This window comes from Tripterygium wilfordii, chromosome 23 (genome assembly GCF_013401445.1).
Source record: "Tripterygium wilfordii isolate XIE 37 chromosome 23, ASM1340144v1, whole genome shotgun sequence".
In the NCBI taxonomy this organism is placed as follows: domain Eukaryota; kingdom Viridiplantae; phylum Streptophyta; class Magnoliopsida; order Celastrales; family Celastraceae; genus Tripterygium; species Tripterygium wilfordii.
Window position 1 is genome coordinate 3,589,382 of NC_052254.1, and position 16,744 is coordinate 3,606,125.

General features: G+C 37.6%; 4 protein-coding genes across 5 annotated transcripts; 1 reads left to right on the forward strand and 3 right to left on the reverse strand.

The window, feature by feature from the left end:
- Positions 1 to 461: 461 nt before the first annotated feature.
- LOC119993822 lies at positions 462 to 2,627 on the reverse strand. Of its 2 annotated transcripts, none has more exons than XM_038841099.1 (4): positions 2,428 to 2,618; positions 2,233 to 2,321; positions 2,063 to 2,153; positions 462 to 795 (listed from the first exon to the last, which is right to left on the reverse strand). In XM_038841099.1, the coding sequence occupies exons 1-4, from the start codon at positions 2,454 to 2,456 to the stop codon at positions 765 to 767; spliced, it is 240 nt and encodes a 79-aa protein (XP_038697027.1). In that variant the 5' UTR covers positions 2,457 to 2,618; the 3' UTR covers positions 462 to 764. The 2 variants fall into 2 exon arrangements, with proteins under 2 accessions (XP_038697027.1, XP_038697026.1); XM_038841098.1 differs by lacking the exon at positions 462 to 795 and adding an exon at positions 802 to 1,207 and having other exon boundaries at positions 2,428 to 2,627.
- Positions 2,628 to 3,362: 735 nt separating this feature from the next.
- LOC119993325 (GTP-binding nuclear protein Ran-3) lies at positions 3,363 to 6,436 on the forward strand. The gene is made up of 8 exons (XM_038840403.1): positions 3,363 to 3,510; positions 3,653 to 3,722; positions 4,327 to 4,383; positions 4,461 to 4,578; positions 5,248 to 5,337; positions 5,492 to 5,671; positions 5,763 to 5,840; positions 6,087 to 6,436. The coding sequence occupies exons 1-8, from the start codon at positions 3,508 to 3,510 to the stop codon at positions 6,154 to 6,156; spliced, it is 666 nt and encodes a 221-aa protein (XP_038696331.1). The 5' UTR covers positions 3,363 to 3,507; the 3' UTR covers positions 6,157 to 6,436.
- An 821-nt stretch (positions 6,437 to 7,257) lies between these two features.
- LOC119993324 (protein arginine N-methyltransferase PRMT10-like) lies at positions 7,258 to 11,357 on the reverse strand. The gene is made up of 7 exons (XM_038840402.1): positions 11,060 to 11,357; positions 10,489 to 10,681; positions 10,138 to 10,243; positions 9,185 to 9,374; positions 8,348 to 8,533; positions 8,169 to 8,252; positions 7,258 to 7,739 (listed from the first exon to the last, which is right to left on the reverse strand). Exons 1-7 carry the CDS (start codon positions 11,273 to 11,275, stop codon positions 7,563 to 7,565), a joined length of 1,152 nt encoding a protein of 383 aa, XP_038696330.1. The 5' UTR covers positions 11,276 to 11,357; the 3' UTR covers positions 7,258 to 7,562.
- A 1,184-nt stretch (positions 11,358 to 12,541) lies between these two features.
- On the reverse strand, positions 12,542 to 16,065 carry LOC119992513 (deSI-like protein At4g17486). The gene is made up of 4 exons (XM_038839243.1): positions 15,703 to 16,065; positions 13,751 to 14,038; positions 13,089 to 13,169; positions 12,542 to 12,979 (listed from the first exon to the last, which is right to left on the reverse strand). Exons 1-4 carry the CDS (start codon positions 15,848 to 15,850, stop codon positions 12,828 to 12,830), a joined length of 669 nt encoding a protein of 222 aa, XP_038695171.1. The 5' UTR covers positions 15,851 to 16,065; the 3' UTR covers positions 12,542 to 12,827.
- Between the last annotated feature and the right edge of the window lie 679 nt (positions 16,066 to 16,744).

Sequence of the window (16,744 nt, forward strand, 5' to 3'; positions counted from 1 at the left end):
GGTTTGGCTTAAAATTCTCAGTTATCAAAAAAAAAAGGCTAGGATCCTTACTGACTGCACCATGCGGCAAGGTTTGGATCCAACGCCTGAAGCTGGCCCAAACTTGACCGTTTCAACTTTCTACCACGCTTGCTTCTCTTCAAAAATAGAGATCGCAAGGAAAACGATACTCGATAATGAAAGCCAGAAGCATATGGGAATCATGTGAAGCAAAAAAGGAGGTGGTCCTGGAAGTTTTTACACCGTTAATAGCTTGACATCCGTAACTATTAGCATCCATAATAAATCAATGTAATATTTCTTGTAGATGAGAAGAATCAACAGAATATGCAGTAACAACAGAATTTAAAACCATGACAAACTCACAAGGACCGTAAGGTGTGCATCCCTGTGAAGCGGCTGATTTGTTCTTAACCATGCAAGCATTTCTGCAACACTGTAGAGGAATTTAGCAAGCCATGTCTAAATTTTACCTTCTGAACAAAAAAATATAACATTTAGTAGCAGCACATCAACCGCAGAGAAAGCAAATAACTCCACATAGCTTGCTTGTCAAATTATTATTCCTTTGGAAAACCTCTGATCCCAAAGGGTGTACAATATGCAGCTATATTTCCAAACTAAAATAATCAATACATTGTCAAAATTGAGACTAAGTTACTTTGTGTTCCAAAACAACCAGCTGCTTTGCTTTGGCTTCTAAATTGATACAAAAATGTAGAAGATATGTGAACAACCATATTCTCAACAGATGCTCCAACATTTCACTTGCTCTCAGAATCGTATACATCGGATCTGAGGAACTCCATTAAGGAAAAGCAGCAAAACTGGGAAGAGCCTTGAAAGTGAGCATTCTTGAGCAAAGATATTCAAAAAAAATCACATAAATATGTTGAGGTGCAACTTAGAGGTCACAGATTCAAACCCCGAAAACAACCTCTCCACATATTATGCGGGCGGAAGGATGCTTTGTCTCTGACCCCGCCCACTACAGGTACGGGAGTTATTTACTTTTTATAAATATGCTTTATTCGCATCTCAAGATAACAGTATACAGAGACACAATGGTCTAATTGGCTCCCATAAGGCCAGCAAGGGCAAAGTAAATGAAAAAATTATTACAACTGCGTAGTGCGGACAAAGACTTGAAGCTTAAAGTGAACATAAGGTAGTGAAAACCACCTTCAACTTGCATCTATTCCAACTTCTGCCAGAGGGTTATGGTGAAAGAAAATATTAAGACAAAGTAATCATATCCTCAGTATGATTGGGAAAAAGGGCAAATAACCAAACAAACTGACATGTTTATTAGATACTTAGATGTGTAAGAGACGACAATGATAGATACTATGATGCGGCATAGGTGACAATAAGACCATCTTAAAAATATGAACAAACGTCATGCAAAATATCAATTAATTCCTGCACAAGAAAATATCATCACAAAAACCATCTAAAGAATAAAATGTCAATATAAAATACCAACATTTTGAAAGGTAGAAAATCCGATTGTCCCACTCAACTTTCCCTCCCCCATCCCAAATATGCTTTTCTTCTAAACAATAAAACCCATACACAAGAATCTGCCAAAACAGGAAAATCACATCAGGATACTATCGGGACTAATTTAATCTCAGGGAACCAATTACAAATTCAGATGTATTGAAACTACTCTACAACATCACCATTTCTCAGACCCCATTTTAGAATTAATGGAATTGTTTATCATCCAAACCTAACCATTCAGACTTTTACCACAATCAATACACTCTAGACTGCAGACATTTTCTCCACTTAGCTAAGGGCCTAAGGCCAGCATTCATGAGTTCACATGCCAATATATAAAACCTACGAAAATGATTGCCAATGAAAGTGGGAATTCCCTATACAATGATTAAAAAAGAGACTATGCAACGAATAGCAATAACTTATGCGGCAAAGCTAAGCTACTAGTTTGACTAAATTCACAGCATATGGAAAAAAAATTGAAAACCGGAAAAAGGTTAGAACTTAGAATCAAACAGCACCCAAACACGGCCAAATTGAAGGGGAAAAAGGATACACCAAATAAGCGCCATGAGCAAATGCACCAACCAAGACACCAATAAACAAGCGGTCCCTCAAGACTGGATTCCTCCTCAGAGAGAGTCGAACTGACGATAAAAATCAAATACCATAAAAATAAATACGGTATTGGAAAAAATCCACCAAACATTCATCATTTCAACTTACTAAGAGGAAGAATTGGAGCGTAAACCAGAGGAACCAAGAACTTGAATGGGGGTCCTTTCTTTTGCCTCCTCGCGGCAGCATTAGCCTCCCTTATACATAACACAAATTGAAACACATATGAGCATATACATATATTTATCAATAGACATCATAAACGAATCTAGGCACGAGCGTGTGTGATTCGACATAACTCACCAGCTAGTGGGATCGGATGGAGTGGCCATGAATCGCCGAAGACTATGACGATCTGGTGAAGAGTAGAAAATGGGTACGGATTTTGAATTTTCGATAAAGGTTTCGTCGTTGGCGAATTTGCGGTAGCGAGCATAGGCGAGGAGGGCTGGTTAAGATTTGCCAACCCTAACGTAGGGTTTGCATTTGGTAAGAGTTGGCAATTTCTAAGCTTTTCCTTTTTTTTTTTTAAAGAAAAAGACATATCACTGCTGACTGGATTAAAATTACCATGCTGTACTCTAGGGAAGCTCCGGAAGTCACGAGTCATTTTTCGACCCTCAAGGGGGACTTGTCGTGAGAAAGATTTCAATATAGATTGACTAATCTGTTGAGAAATTTAAAAACTTGATTATTGAGTTGAAACGAGTCAACATGTTATTTTCCGATCCTCAAATGATTTACCATGAGATAGATTTTAATAGTTATTTTTCGATCCTCAAATTATTTACCATGAGATAGATTTCAATAGTGAGTGACAAAGGTATTGAGAAATTTGAAAATTTGATTATTTAATTGAAACTAACCAAATTTTTAAGTGATCAAAATATGTATTTACTCCAAAAGGTAAAACAATAGTGTCAAAAATGACATACCCGAGTCATTAATCGGAGTGATGATAAGAATATCGATGTGTATCATCTCGGTGATAGCTGATAAGGGTTCGAATCACCCAAAAAAATAGTATGAGAAAAGGTTGCCTTCAATATTTCATAAATGTGAAAACAAAAATGGAAATTAATTATTTTAGATTAAAAAAAAAAAGAACAAAATATCCATTTACCAAACAAACAGCCCACCCTAGTGTGGCAAGGATGGACGTAACGCAAACGCAACCATACATGGAAGGAGAGAAGATATTCTTTAGAAAGGCAAATTTTGTAATCTAATCGGACGGTCCAGTTTACTGCGTCAGATCAAAGCCAGGATCAGCATTCTCATATTTAAGCCCTTCGCCTTCCTCGCCGTCTCACTCACTCCGCTGCTCTCCTCTCCTCTGCTCTTCAATCGCATTCTATATCTCGAGCTCAGTTGCCAGAACCCATGGTATATCTCTCTCTGAAGTCGATCTTTTATCTTCTTTTCGCTTTTGTACTCAGCGGCTAACTCTAGGGTTAGGGTTTATATGTAGTGATCTCTCGATTATTAGTTGGAAATCTCTTTTATTTTTTTGATTTTATCTTCGCAGGCTTTACCTGGTCAACAAGCTGTCGATTACCCAAACTTCAAGCTCGTCATCGTTGGTGATGGAGGCACTGGTAATTCTTCTTCTTGTTTATTTTTTGCGTTCTGTTGTCTAATATTCGTTTTTCCTTTTTCTATGTGATTCGTTTTGTTAATCAGATTTTGATTTTTCTTGTCTGTCCATGTAATATACTGTGCATGCTCTAATTGTTTTCATTACTGATTGGGAGATTCTTTGGTTGTCCTTATTAAAATTCTTTTTGTCACCAGATGAATTGTTTTTGGAATATATTGTTGTAAATGATTTACTCTAAGTCATTGGGATAGGCTGGTGAAACCATTGCCCCGAACTTTCTTGATTTTCATTTCACTTGATGACGAAACACAAATAGTTATGCTAGAATCAATATAATCTCTAGGAACTTTGTATCTCATATATGATTCATTCAATGTCTTCTTTTTAGGATGTTACCTGTTACTACCCAGCCAATTCCTTAATTATAATATCTGGTACTCTAGTAGCTCGGTTAAAATTAATTTATAATGTTGAACTGATAATGTGAAACTGTATCAGTATTACCCATTTTCTGGTTAAAGTGAGCAGGTTGTTAGGATATATTATTTGGTATTGTAATGCCTAATGATTTGAACTGAGTTGTATGGCCTGGGTTGGTGCAGGAAAGACAACTTTTGTGAAGAGGCATCTTACTGGGGAGTTTGAGAAGAAATATGAGCGTGAGTGTCTGCCAAAATCCTGTCTGTTTGGTTTTCTGTCCACTTTACTTTTGTTGATTTTTATTTGCAATGTGCAGCAACTATTGGTGTGGAAGTTCATCCTCTGGACTTCTTCACCAACTGTGGGAAAATTCGATTTTACTGTTGGGATACTGCTGGCCAAGAAAAGTTCGGTGGTCTTAGAGATGGTTACTAGTAAGTAAATTTTAAGCGACAGTACCTGTTGTTGATACATGGGTTTTTGAGGGCATTGTACTTTTGTTGCTTTTATCAAGTTCAGGGTGCTGTTTCCAATGGATTAGCAAATTGTTGGTGTATTTTTTATGATTGATACGTCAATAATTTTTGTGTTCGTCTTTGTTCATGTCTTCCTTAGTCATTGTTCTTTTGTTTTCCTGAAGTGATTCAAGTTGAGGTCTGGCATAATGAAATGGACATGGATTGTGTAGATGAAAACATTATTGTGGAAGTTATTTCGAAGACATTTAGTACTTAATAATTAATATAATGGTCAGAAATTTTGGCTTATAATTGAATTATTTTGAAGTGGAACCTGTTTAATTGATGCTGCTTGTGTTACTAGATCCTTCAAAGTCCAATAGCATGATACTGTATTGGGTTTATTAAAATTTTGACTCACGCCTTTTTTCACATGTTCTGTAGGAGTGTATATTTGTGTAACAATTTCGGACTGTAATTTTGAGCTATTTGGTTCAGTACTTTGTAGCTTTGATTGATTTTAATATATTCTATTATACTTTGACTATAACCTAGTATTTTCCTTTTTGTTTTCCTCCATTAAATTGCCTTATTTTCTTTGGAAATATTTGAGCATGATTAAACTTTTGTGATGATTTCCTGCAGTATCCATGGACAATGTGCCATCATCATGTTTGATGTCACTGCTCGTTTGACATACAAGAATGTCCCTACATGGCATCGTGATCTGTGCCGGTATGTATTCAATGTGTTGAATGTTATGTATTCACTTTTGGACCTATTCATGTTCCAGTATTCGCTTTTGGACTTAATAATGTTCCAGTATTCGCTTTTGGACTAAGTTGCAGTGGATTCTTTTTGTTTTTGTAACAATTGGTCACTGTCATAGGGTGTGTGAGAATATCCCGATTGTTCTATGCGGAAACAAGGTTGATGTGAAGAACAGGCAGGTTAAGGCAAAGCAGGTGACATTTCACAGGAAGAAGAATCTACAATACTATGAGATATCGGCCAAGAGCAACTACAATTTTGAGAAACCATTTTTGTACCTTGCTCGTAAGCTTGCAGGGTATGGAATAGTGCCATATTCTCTGATTTGTGGTCAGATTCATGAATACTGTCAAAATTACTTGACATTTGCAATCTTTTGGTTGTTTTAGGGACGCAAATCTTCATTTCGTGGAGTCTCCTGCTCTTGCTCCACCTGAAGTTCAGATTGATATGGCAGCACAACAACAGTAAGCATTTTGTGTAGATAGCTTGAATTGATGTCAGCTGCTCCCAGTTAGTTGATTGTTTGCTTGTATCAGTCTGACATCCATTCTTACTGGACTTGATTGGTTGTTAGGTTGTATCATTCCCCCCCCCCCCCACCTCTTGACATCTTAATTGTATCTGGCAAGAAGCTTGATATGATGTTGCTATTTGAATTGGGTTATCTGTGGTTTGAATTAATCGGATTGGTTTTTTTTCTGTTCGTGCAGGCATGAGCAGGAACTTGCAGCTGCTGCTAGTCAACCGTTGCCAGATGACGATGATGATACATTTGAGTAGAGGTTTATAATTGTGGAGCGGCTTTTTTGTCTTGTTTTAGTTGGGCCTCTCTATTCTGCCTTGCGCCATCATGTTCCCGTATTTCTTAATATTGGTTATTGAGATACCATTACTTTCCGAGTCAATATTGTGCTTTGTTTATGATGGAGCTTGTTGTTCTTGGTCTATAAACGTTTGCTTGTGCATGAAGTTTTGGTGTTTACAATTACTGGGATTGCAACGGAGGTGGGTTCTGTTTCTAGTGGGCTTGGACGATAATTTCAGTATTGTTTGTGTCGCATCGCATGTTGTGGATTGGTAAAATTTGTTGTGCGGATGGCTATTCTATTTTTATTCGGTTCTTAATTGAGCCGTCTTGGGCAAAGATGCAACTAGAAGGTTTGCAAGCTCTCGGTGGTTTTTAGGGACCCTAAACTACCCTTTTTTCCATAAGCTTCTAATCTTCCATTGGCAAGTCAGAGGAAGCTGCAGCTTTCACAGAAGAGAGCTAAGCAGCCAGTGGTGATAAATTTACCGAGAAACCATCAGAGAAGTCTCCGAAGTGCTCAGTGATCTATGCATGTTGACAAGAACTACCAACGCAACACCAGAAAGCCAACAAATTTGGTCTTGGACTTTACCTCACGTCTTTACCGTTCCGAAGCCAATGTCTCATGGATGCTGAAGAGTCCATGCCCAGCAAGCCTCCTTGCAGGCCCAACATGAGCACAACCAATGTTAGCCCAAGCCCACAAGAAAATCTGGTGTTTTGATTTAGAAGTGCTAAACCCACCCTTATAACTAACACTACAGCTTCACATCTAAGCGATGTGAGACTCTTAGGATTTTTTCTTTTTTCACTGTTTCATATTAGAAATGGAGAATGCACAAATAGACTCTGAGGAGCGGACTCTTAATATTTCAGTCAGATAAAGCACCGCAATCACAGAGAAGATGTGAAAGATTAAACTTATCAGATCTCATTACGCCAAGGGACATGGGCTGCAGCTTATTCTGGTGTTCATGCAATCAACCAGACATAGAAATAACCAAATTGTTATTGTTAATAATCCAATCAATAGGCATGACATGTTAAATAAATCCTCAAGCAAGAGAAAAAGGTTGCAAGAAATATAATAATGTAGCTATAACCTCAGCTTCAAAACTCAAATCATTCCAAGTCCATTTCAAGCTGTAGTTACCTCTGCGATATTGTAACATTGTTGTAAGCAGAGCAAGCCAGTAAAATACCCGTTTCAATAAGTAAAAATGCCAAACCGCTCTAATAAAATAAAACCACTCATTGCCCCCCCAGAACTTTGGAGGTAGAGGCATACTATTTTCATAGTTGATGTAACATCAAGGACCTATAATGTGTACCTTGGGTATTGTTAAAACTCCCAAAAACATGTGATTTAGCTGCTTCCTCATTCTATATGGAATTTTTTGCTGAATGGTGGCATTGGTGTGCCAGAAGACATTGTGATCTTACAGCCAAGCTCAACTTCCATCAATCTATGATTTTCCTTGGCGCGATCCATTGCAAACGATATGTCCAAGTCGTCTCCTTCACTAACATGAATAGGAGGATGCAAAAGGAAGACCTGTATTGTTAAAAAAAAAAAAGACAGGCATTCATCATTTAGCAGTTTTGGATGGAGCAATACACGCTTTATCCATGGTTAAACAGGTTTCAGGCATCTTCCAACAGCAGAACAATTGATGAAAGAAAAATCAAACAAAAATGAAGCAGCAAAAGAGTTTTATAAGTTATATGGCACAGAAGGGCCTCATACAACCTTGCGACAATGTAATTTCATCATTGAACAAAAATCATACGAAACCCAGGCATACAAATCACTAGCCTAAACTTTAGATAAGTAAACTAGTACAACCATTGAGCCATATAGTGAGTTTCGTGGATAACCATTATACTAGATGATAAAACTACCTCAATAATAGCTTCATTGAACTTAGATTTCTATTTGAAAAATTAGATGCCTTTTAAAATACAGTGTTTCAGAAATACTGACCTGCTGCCCCCAATGGGTGCTATTCTCTGTATTAGGAGCAGTTGTCAACTCAATCTCTTGCTGAGCAGGATCTTCTTTTCTCCCCTGGCACAAGAAAAACATGAATAAGAGCTATAGTCCATCAAGTAGCAAATAATTGAAATTCATGAGAACAATACAAGTATTGAAGATCAGCTTACTCGAAAATGGACATCAAACCATCCCCCAAATCCACAGAGCCTTGTGTTTGGTGAGTTGATTATTGATGTAAGGTTTGCTCTGACGTTAAGCACGTCTGCCACAGTGGCAGTGAGGCAATCAATCTCCTTTACAATGGCAGCTGCCCCTATAACTTGATGTGGATGAAGGTTTTTCCACAATGATGTCTACAGGCCAGACAACAAAGTTTTTTAATACATGGGACATAGCAAATGGAGAAAGCACGTTGAAACATAAATTAAAGCTCAAATTGAAAACCTTCTATACTATCTCTGACAACATGAAAAAGGCCAAGGGAGTTTATAGCTGGGTAAATCAACAGCCAAAGAAAGTAGATGATGATCAACATAGAAAAGAACCCTAGAACCAGAACAAAATTTTGAAAGAAGCTGGCACCAAATGTCCTAGAAGAGCAAAAGGATTATAGCATTGTGTTGCAATAAGATTTGTCAGAAATCAAAACAAGTATACCCTAGGGCAGATCGAATCAAAGACAAGCATGACACAGGGCAAATTATATGAATCAATTGTAAACACACACTTTTCAGGAAGTTGGCTAAGGCAGCCACAATGACAAAACTTCCAACACATCACAGGAATGTTTGAACTTTGAACTGGTGAGTTGCACGGCTATGAATATCTACCCAGCATAAGTATTTGATTACAAAAATGGATAACATTATTGTTTAGGTTTATATAGAACTTGTGTTTGCAATGTGATCTATGTAGCACCGAAGAGTTAAATAGAGTAAAACATCATTGGTTGCACCAAGAAACCAAATTGGCACAGAAGACACCACTAAAACTGATAAAAATACCTGCAGATAATACCTCTGCTGCTCTTCATCAAAGTGATTTGTTAAAACACTCATATCAACTCCATATGAAGTTTTGGTGTCATCTAGAAAACGATGCCAGTCATCCATGGCTCCTCCATAATCATTCCACTTGTCATCCACCAAACCAGATCTGATTGGTGCCAACCACATGCGAGCATGACTAGGATACCTGTAAGTTTGAAGCTTGTTTGGATCATCTGAAGCTATTAAAAAATTATTTGAAATTGATTGATTAACTTATTTTCCCTTTTATAGCTTGGAACAACTCAAATGGAGGATATTCCTAAGGCCCTCCCCATCCAACTGTAGACCATTTGAGTCAGTGCTTAAGGACCTCCCATTGATTAACTTAAGACAGTATCAAAAAACTGAATAGATTTGAATAACAATAAATACATTGTCATATAAAACTCATTCAAGGAAGAAGACATTAGAAAGGCAAAGAACACAGATTCACATCATACACATGAAAGCTTCTAAGAGCTCTGCGACCTCTTGTAAATTGAGTCCTTTGTAACTCATACATCATTTCATCCTATGAATTTTTTTTAATTATTGTTTATTTTTGTAATGAGACACTTGTTTTCAACCTTCTTAGAAGCTTTACCCACTTAACTTATTCTATCATAGGTGCAGCCCTTAGCCTCTATGTAAGGATTAAAGTGTTTCATAAAACAGGCAATCATTACCAGTTGGTAGTAAATCATAGTTCCACAAAGATAACATACGTCATTCCACCTTTCATGTAAGGATTAAAGTGTTTCATAAAACAGGCAATCATTACCAGTTGGTAGTAAATCATAGTTCCACAAAGATAACATACGTCATTCCACCTTTCTTGAGTCTTTACCATCATTCATCTAAGGCGATACTGAATTACAATACACATGTCACAACAGAACACGAGAACACACAAAATAATGTCAACTTACATGACTCCAGTTGGCTTCAACCAGCGGTCACGAGCACATATCACAGAATCAAACATAGATTCACGCAGAAGAAAGTATCCCATCCACTCGGAGATGATCACATCAACTGGCAATCAACTCAGCTCTTAAGTTAAATTAAGGGTTAACTTGGATTGAGGTTTTTGAGGGCATTTAAAAGGAAGATGTTTTGCGGTTTCGTTAGATGAAGAGTCCTAACACCTCACTTTAAAACACCCTCAATCACCTCAATCCAAGCCAACCCTAAAAGTCATAAACATTTAACATAAAACACGAATGACAGAATAAAGAACGTCAAGTTTCTCTTGCACCAAATAGCTCAATGATACTAACCTTTCTCTGGCAGGGTAACATCCTCCATCGATCCCTCTATCACCTCAACTACGTTCTGGAGGCCATTTGATTTGACAAGTGCACGGGCATGCTCAGCCATCTTGGTTGCTTCCACAGCATAAACCTTCCTTGCACCGGCTTTTGCCGACCAGATTGCCAGAATGCCACTTCCTGTTCCTACATCCAGCACAGTCTTCACCACAGGTTCCCCGAATTAGTCCATACTAACCGAAAGCAGAAAGAAAAGCTAATGCACAGATAAATAAAACCAAAGTAACGACCTAGAAACCACGAAGAGAAAAGATTGCATATTTTCCCTGGTATCAAGTCCTCAGGTGCAAAAGTTATAGTTTTTGAAGTATTTTCATGAACTTCTAAGAACCCAGATTTCCTAAACCATCCGCCACTGATTTCTAACCGTACAAACATAGCCAGTCTCAATATTACATTCCAAGTTCAAAAATTTACTACAGGAAAAGAAAAACTCTCAGTAGTCCATCCCTTCCAAACAAACACTCCCCATCTCTAGCCAGAGCAAGCATGTATCGTGCATAAAAACGTGTACACGTACCCTTCCCTGGAAGTGGTGTTTGTTTTTGAAGACGGCGTTGAAGTAAGCGTCCATGCGGACACGATCAGAAAGCATCTCCTTCTGGTGGTAGAGGAAGGCGTAAGTGCAAAAATATTGCGCGAAATCGACTTCCTTGTCGACCACAGGAGCTGAGCCGCCATTGGTAGAGGTAGCACGGTCGGCGTTTCCGAAGCTTCCCATGGCGCTGCTCCTCATATGTGATCGCAACGAATCATTTCTTTAGGGGAGCGTCGATAATTAGGGCAGCATTGCCTTTTTTGTCTTGGCAAGTGGAAGGGGAGGGTTGGGATCAGCTGCAACCAGTTTGAGAAACCATTCTATGGATAATGAATGCCACATCACCAATAACTAAATGGATAATGCCACATCACCATCATCAAAAAAATAGTGCCACATCAAAAAAACTAAACAAAATTTAAGGGAAAAAATACCCTACATTATTTTTAAAGAGTTTTCTTGTACTTGTAGAATCGAAAATTCGCAATTAAAGAAATGTCAAGCGAGAGATTTGACAAACCTGCAAATAGCACATTAGGTCAATCGTGAAGCTTGACATCGATGTGGTCCTGGGCGAGAAACTCTGACAATCAAATCAGTTGACAATAAAAAAAATATATAATGAGAGAAACAAGAAGCTTTTAGAGAGAGAAATGATACCATAAATGAGGTTGAGACCTCAAGTACTTATAAGCTCACTAGTCGCGTGATGAGCATGTGACCAACGAGCTAGCAAACCTTGGGCTTATTACAATTAGGCCGATTATAGGATATGCTTTTGAGCCTTCATTGTGTAGATAGCTCAAGTCGTGTGTTTGTTGGGCTCGACCATATCTCTCATGGGCCAACATGTCTGATGGACTTTCATGAGCTTGTTGAGTAGAGTTTCATGTGGACGGATTTTGGCCCATACATCTTATAATGCAACAAACAACTCGGATTTACACACCTTCGACATTTCTTTTTTTTGTTTTCCAAAATGAGATTGATTGCTTATACTTTATAGATAGCAAAAATAAAGATCGAGGTGACACTGATCCAACGAATGAGTACTTGACTAAGCTTGTTGATTAAGTTGAAGAATATGGTGTGTCATACATTACGGATAATGAAGAGGAGATTGTGGAAAATTATCGTAGCTTGGAACTTGTACAAGGTGAAAGAGGATTTGTCCAAAGAATGATCGGTAAAAAATACAAAAGTCGAGCAGTACTTGAGGCTCATGGATACAGAAAGGATTATGTGCTGATTGCAGGGGGCAAGTCCTTTAATCATTAGAACAACGGTGCATGAAGATATCGGAAAAACCTTGGCATCGGTGAGGTAGAGACGAAACCATAGCCGCTCTGCCTTTGCGGGTCTCCATAAAGGCAGAGCAGCTCTGCCTTTGTGAGAAGATGATGAAGAACTTGGAAACACAGACTCAAACTAAGTCGTATCCATTCTCACTACGATAGAACAGACTGATCTCTCATCCAAAGCTTAATACAATACATTTCTATCAAACATCAAATCATCATCCATTTCTCAATTCCGGGTGCGGATACAGCCAATGAAACAAGCAAATGGGGGAGGTAAAAAGAAGAAAATAGGAATAAATGAGCAAGAATCAGGGCATATTACAACAATCAGATGGAGAGTCACGCATGCAGGCACTCCAAGCAACCTCCTCCCACCAAAAGAATCATATGGCAAGCAAAAACCATAACAAAGATTCCAAACAGCAATTGAGAGAGTAAGTGCTTTGGTTTCACTTGTGTGCCTCTTTAACAAAAGACACTTCCCCTCCTCCAGATGGAGGTGATAGTAGGTGCTTTTCTTGATCCGTATCATCAATTTCTGTCGATTCCCCGGGAGTGGTGGCAGCAAGAGATTCGCTTCCATCCTCTTCTGCACCCTCTTCTGGACATGACACAAAATAAGCAAAGAGCAGTTACATATGTGGAACCAGCTAAATTACTGACAAGATAACTATTAGGAAGAAAAAAGATGCAAGGAACGAATTTCTAACCGGTACACTCGTAGTATTCAGGTAGCTGCTTAACAGTTGTCACTTGTAGGCTTTCGGGAAGCAGACAACTGCACAATGCCCCTGCAGTTTTGGCCAAGGAACAAAATATCAGTATTTTTATGGTTTGCAACATCCAGAAGCACAAACATAAAAATGTATGAGTTAGAAATGGAAGACACTTGATTCTTGATGTCATTGTTTTACTCAACCAAAGAAGGAGATCAAGAAGTATAGCATAGATAAATAAGCAAAGCAGTCCTGCTGAGGGATCTAACCATCTGTTCCAAGAGATTCGAAAGGCTGACAAAAAAAAAGTACTTACTCTATAATCTCACAAATGCTGAACAAATGTACAACGTGTTAGTGTTTTGATTTATTCCATTTGACATATAACCGTAGAAGACAACTTGCTTAGGCTGTGTCAACCAGAATGGATAAGTATTCTATGTTGACAAAACAAAGTTTCTGAAAATAATGTCCGATCATGATACTTAATACCATGATTCAACAAGCTGGGGAAAAAGTGAAGCTAAGGACGTCAACTTTTGAAGTGCAGCAAATAATTTTGACTGCCATGTCCTGATATCTATATGAAAAAACCGAAAGATAAATGAACAGGCGAGTTATTTCAATATTTCATAAATGATAAGATGATTGATTACCTAGCCGAGCAAGACGATTCACCCAACCAGGAACACGTCTTCCCGTCAATCTCAATGAGATTTCGTCCGTAAAATGGTTACAATTCTTGGAGATAAGGTGATAAGTATCTCCATGATACTCAGAAGCTGCATTTTCAATAAACATACGGAATTCAGAGGGCGACATATTTATGCAGCCCAAAGTTATGGAACATCGATAAATAAATCCTGGGCAGCTCCTTGGTTCCACTTCAAAAACTCCACTAACAGGGAAGTCATGGGCACCAAATCCGTACTCCTTTCCGTGAACTACATATACACATTAAAAAAGTGGTTTTAGCTTATTAAGGACGGCTGGAAATGAAACTGGAGAGGAGTGAATTAACATACTAGTTATGGAAAACCATCCCCATCACTGACACACATGCACATGAGCACCAAATATGGCTAAAGACAATGTATCCTATGCCTCAATCCAGAATAATTTAGTGTTCATAAAAATGCCTCCCTCCAAAATAAGGCTAAACATGCTTATTCTTATCCGTTTTAAATGATATACCAAATGAGTGTATTCATAAACATAAACAAGCTGAGCTTTTAATGCATTGTCAAGCATATCAATGAAAAATATACGAAGTAAGCATATCCAAAAAAACACAAAAAGTTTTTCATTAACGCCAAATGAGTGTGGTCATAAACAAAAACAAGCCAAGCTTACCGTTATTAAAGCTCCGCTTTTATTTTTAACAAGCATGAGAATCTTGTTCAAGTTTGTTCTTATACCTTACAGGTCAAACATAAGCAAGTTCTTATCGAGTTCACTCACAAAGCGTTCATCAAACGTATCAGCTTGTTCAAGTTTGTTCACATAACTTACAAGTCAACCATAAACAAGCCATTATCGAACTTGTTCACAAATCAGGTTGTCCACACCCCTAGGTGGGAGTGTCATCAAAGAGATACAAATTAATGTATTCTAGGATCTCATGAGCATCATCAGTAAATGCTTTGATAACCAAGAGCCAAGGGTGCTAAACCAACAATCTAAAATTTTTTAGGTGAAGATTTCAGATTTCTAAAATTTCTATTATCTCATCTATTGGGATAACTGATAGAGGTTGGACATTCAGTCCTGTTATCGCAAATTTAGTGTTATCTCATTGAAATGAATTAACTCATTTAAATTTCATAAGACTGTTGGAATAACAAATTGAACTCTATCAACAAGGCACATATTAAGAGTTGCTTTCAAGGCATTCAGGGGAATGCAACTTTTGCTGTTCGGTACTAATAGAGTTAAAAATGGACAAAAATTTTGAAGTCTTTAATTGGTTTCCTTTCATACACAAAGCAGAGGAAAACAACCAAGATCTTGGCGTCGATTCATAGGTTACTTACACTGCCTCATCATTTAAAATGCCCGTATATTGAAGAGATAGTGTTCGAGCATACAACAACAAAGTCGAACTACTTATTATAAAGTACAATATATTTCATACCCTTAAAACTATGATCTTTGGAAGAAACCAATACAATCGCCCTACTTCAATTTGGAGGAGCCACTATTGAAACAAGTGACCCTAGAAACAACTTTCTTATGTGCACCACAACAAAATAATGAATCTTTTGCTTCACTTTATGATAATTGCGTCTATGGGATGAACCAAATGTTAAACACTAAGAAGCACCAAAAACTTGACATAAACTTCAACCTGATCAAAAGATAACTATAATCCAAATGGTTCAATCTGAGTATGAGAGTATCAAACCATTTAGTATACCAGTACTATCTCATCAGGCAAACATTTCCAAGCACAAAAATACCACACGGAGGATAAGAGATAATCTTGTTAAAAAGAATCCCAGAAAAACCCACAAACGATTTGGGCACAAAAAGAAATCCACCACCATCCAGATCACCAAAGCAGAAATAATAAAGACGGCAAAATAAAGCAAAATCAGATAAGGCGAACCTTCAATGCCCGAGTGATAAATCCCAAAACCGAACCAATACGTGTAGTTGTTGATAGGGGTCAGATCGTACACATTCAAAACCACCTGGGTGTCGCTACTATTTTCATGCTTCGTGCTTGAATTTGACGTGCTCCCTTGCACCCCCATTTGCCGGTAAAGTTTGCACCAAATTCCCCAAGAAATTCCAAACCCAGATAATGATTCCTCTTCTAGTTCATGTGAAGGTAGTGCCTCTCAGATATCCATGTCGTAACACGGAAAAGAAAGAGAGAGGTTCGGGGAAAAAGGGAGAAAAGGAACAACCTTTAATGGAAAAGAAGGTGAATTTTTTTCCTCCAAACACAAATTAATGTTTTTAGTTTTTTACCCTTTTTTCAAAAAATCATTTAGAGGCAAATAATATTTTTGCAACGACAACTAGGCGGGCGGCTCTGAAGTGAGTCGACACTGCTAAGCAAATCAGCAATTATTGCGAACTTATGTAATTTTCCCAATGATTTAGGGTAACTCCGCCATACTGTTTGACTCGGTGAGTTATGGCCATAATTTTTATTAACTCTGATTTGAAATATATTTTTCTTTTATTAACGATGTAAATTTGGTGGACAATTTTGATAATAACATTAATGTTAGCATTAATTCTGGTAACATAAATATTGATAAAAAATAGTTGTAGATATAATGCATGAGATGTTGATAGTGTTTGATTGTATTTTTGTTGATAATATTTATACTGTTGAAATTGTTGTGGCAAATCACGTGCAAGGATATTATGAAGAGAATTTCACATTTAAAATGAGGTTAAAAATATAAATCTCATACAATTTTCCATCAAATTGTACCAAAATTGTTGAATCTTGAACAATTGCAAAACAATCATTTTGGGGTTAAAATTGTTTACGAGTTTGGGCCACAAAATTATTATTTGGTGCACCACCAACATTAATGCTATTTATGCTACTAGGTAGCATTAATGTTGGTGCAAAACCATACACCAAATGAGCACTATGTTTTTTTGACATTGAATCTCACCAGACAAAT

Excerpts from the sequence above, each read along its gene's own strand:
- LOC119992513 (XM_038839243.1), bottom strand. The coding sequence starts at position 15,850 with ATGGGGGTGCAAGGGAGCACGTCAAATTCAAGCACGAAGCATGAAAAT. Across the intron at positions 14,039-15,702 it reads TTATCACTCGGGCATTGAAG|TTCACGGAAAGGAGTACGGA; the intron begins GTTCGCCTTATC and ends GTGTATATGTAG. Across the intron at positions 13,170-13,750 it reads GAATCGTCTTGCTCGGCTAG|GGGCATTGTGCAGTTGTCTG; the intron begins GTAATCAATCAT and ends CCAAAACTGCAG.
- LOC119993822 (XM_038841098.1), bottom strand. The coding sequence starts at position 2,456 with ATGGCCACTCCATCCGATCCCACTAGCTG. Across the intron at positions 2,322-2,427 it reads CCATCCGATCCCACTAGCTG|GGAGGCTAATGCTGCCGCGA; the intron begins GTGAGTTATGTC and ends GTTATGTATAAG. Across the intron at positions 2,154-2,232 it reads CGCTCCAATTCTTCCTCTTA|TTCGACTCTCTCTGAGGAGG; the intron begins GTAAGTTGAAAT and ends TTTTATCGTCAG.
- LOC119993325 (XM_038840403.1), top strand. Across the intron at positions 5,338-5,491 it reads TGGCATCGTGATCTGTGCCG|GGTGTGTGAGAATATCCCGA; the intron begins GTATGTATTCAA and ends TCACTGTCATAG. Across the intron at positions 5,672-5,762 it reads CTTGCTCGTAAGCTTGCAGG|GGACGCAAATCTTCATTTCG; the intron begins GTATGGAATAGT and ends TGGTTGTTTTAG.
- LOC119993324 (XM_038840402.1), bottom strand. The coding sequence starts at position 11,275 with ATGAGGAGCAGCGCCATGGGAAGCTTCGGAAACGCCGACCGTGCTACC. Across the intron at positions 10,244-10,488 it reads TGTTACCCTGCCAGAGAAAG|TTGATGTGATCATCTCCGAG; the intron begins GTTAGTATCATT and ends GTTGATTGCCAG. Across the intron at positions 7,740-8,168 it reads GCACCCATTGGGGGCAGCAG|GTCTTCCTTTTGCATCCTCC; the intron begins GTCAGTATTTCT and ends TTAACAATACAG.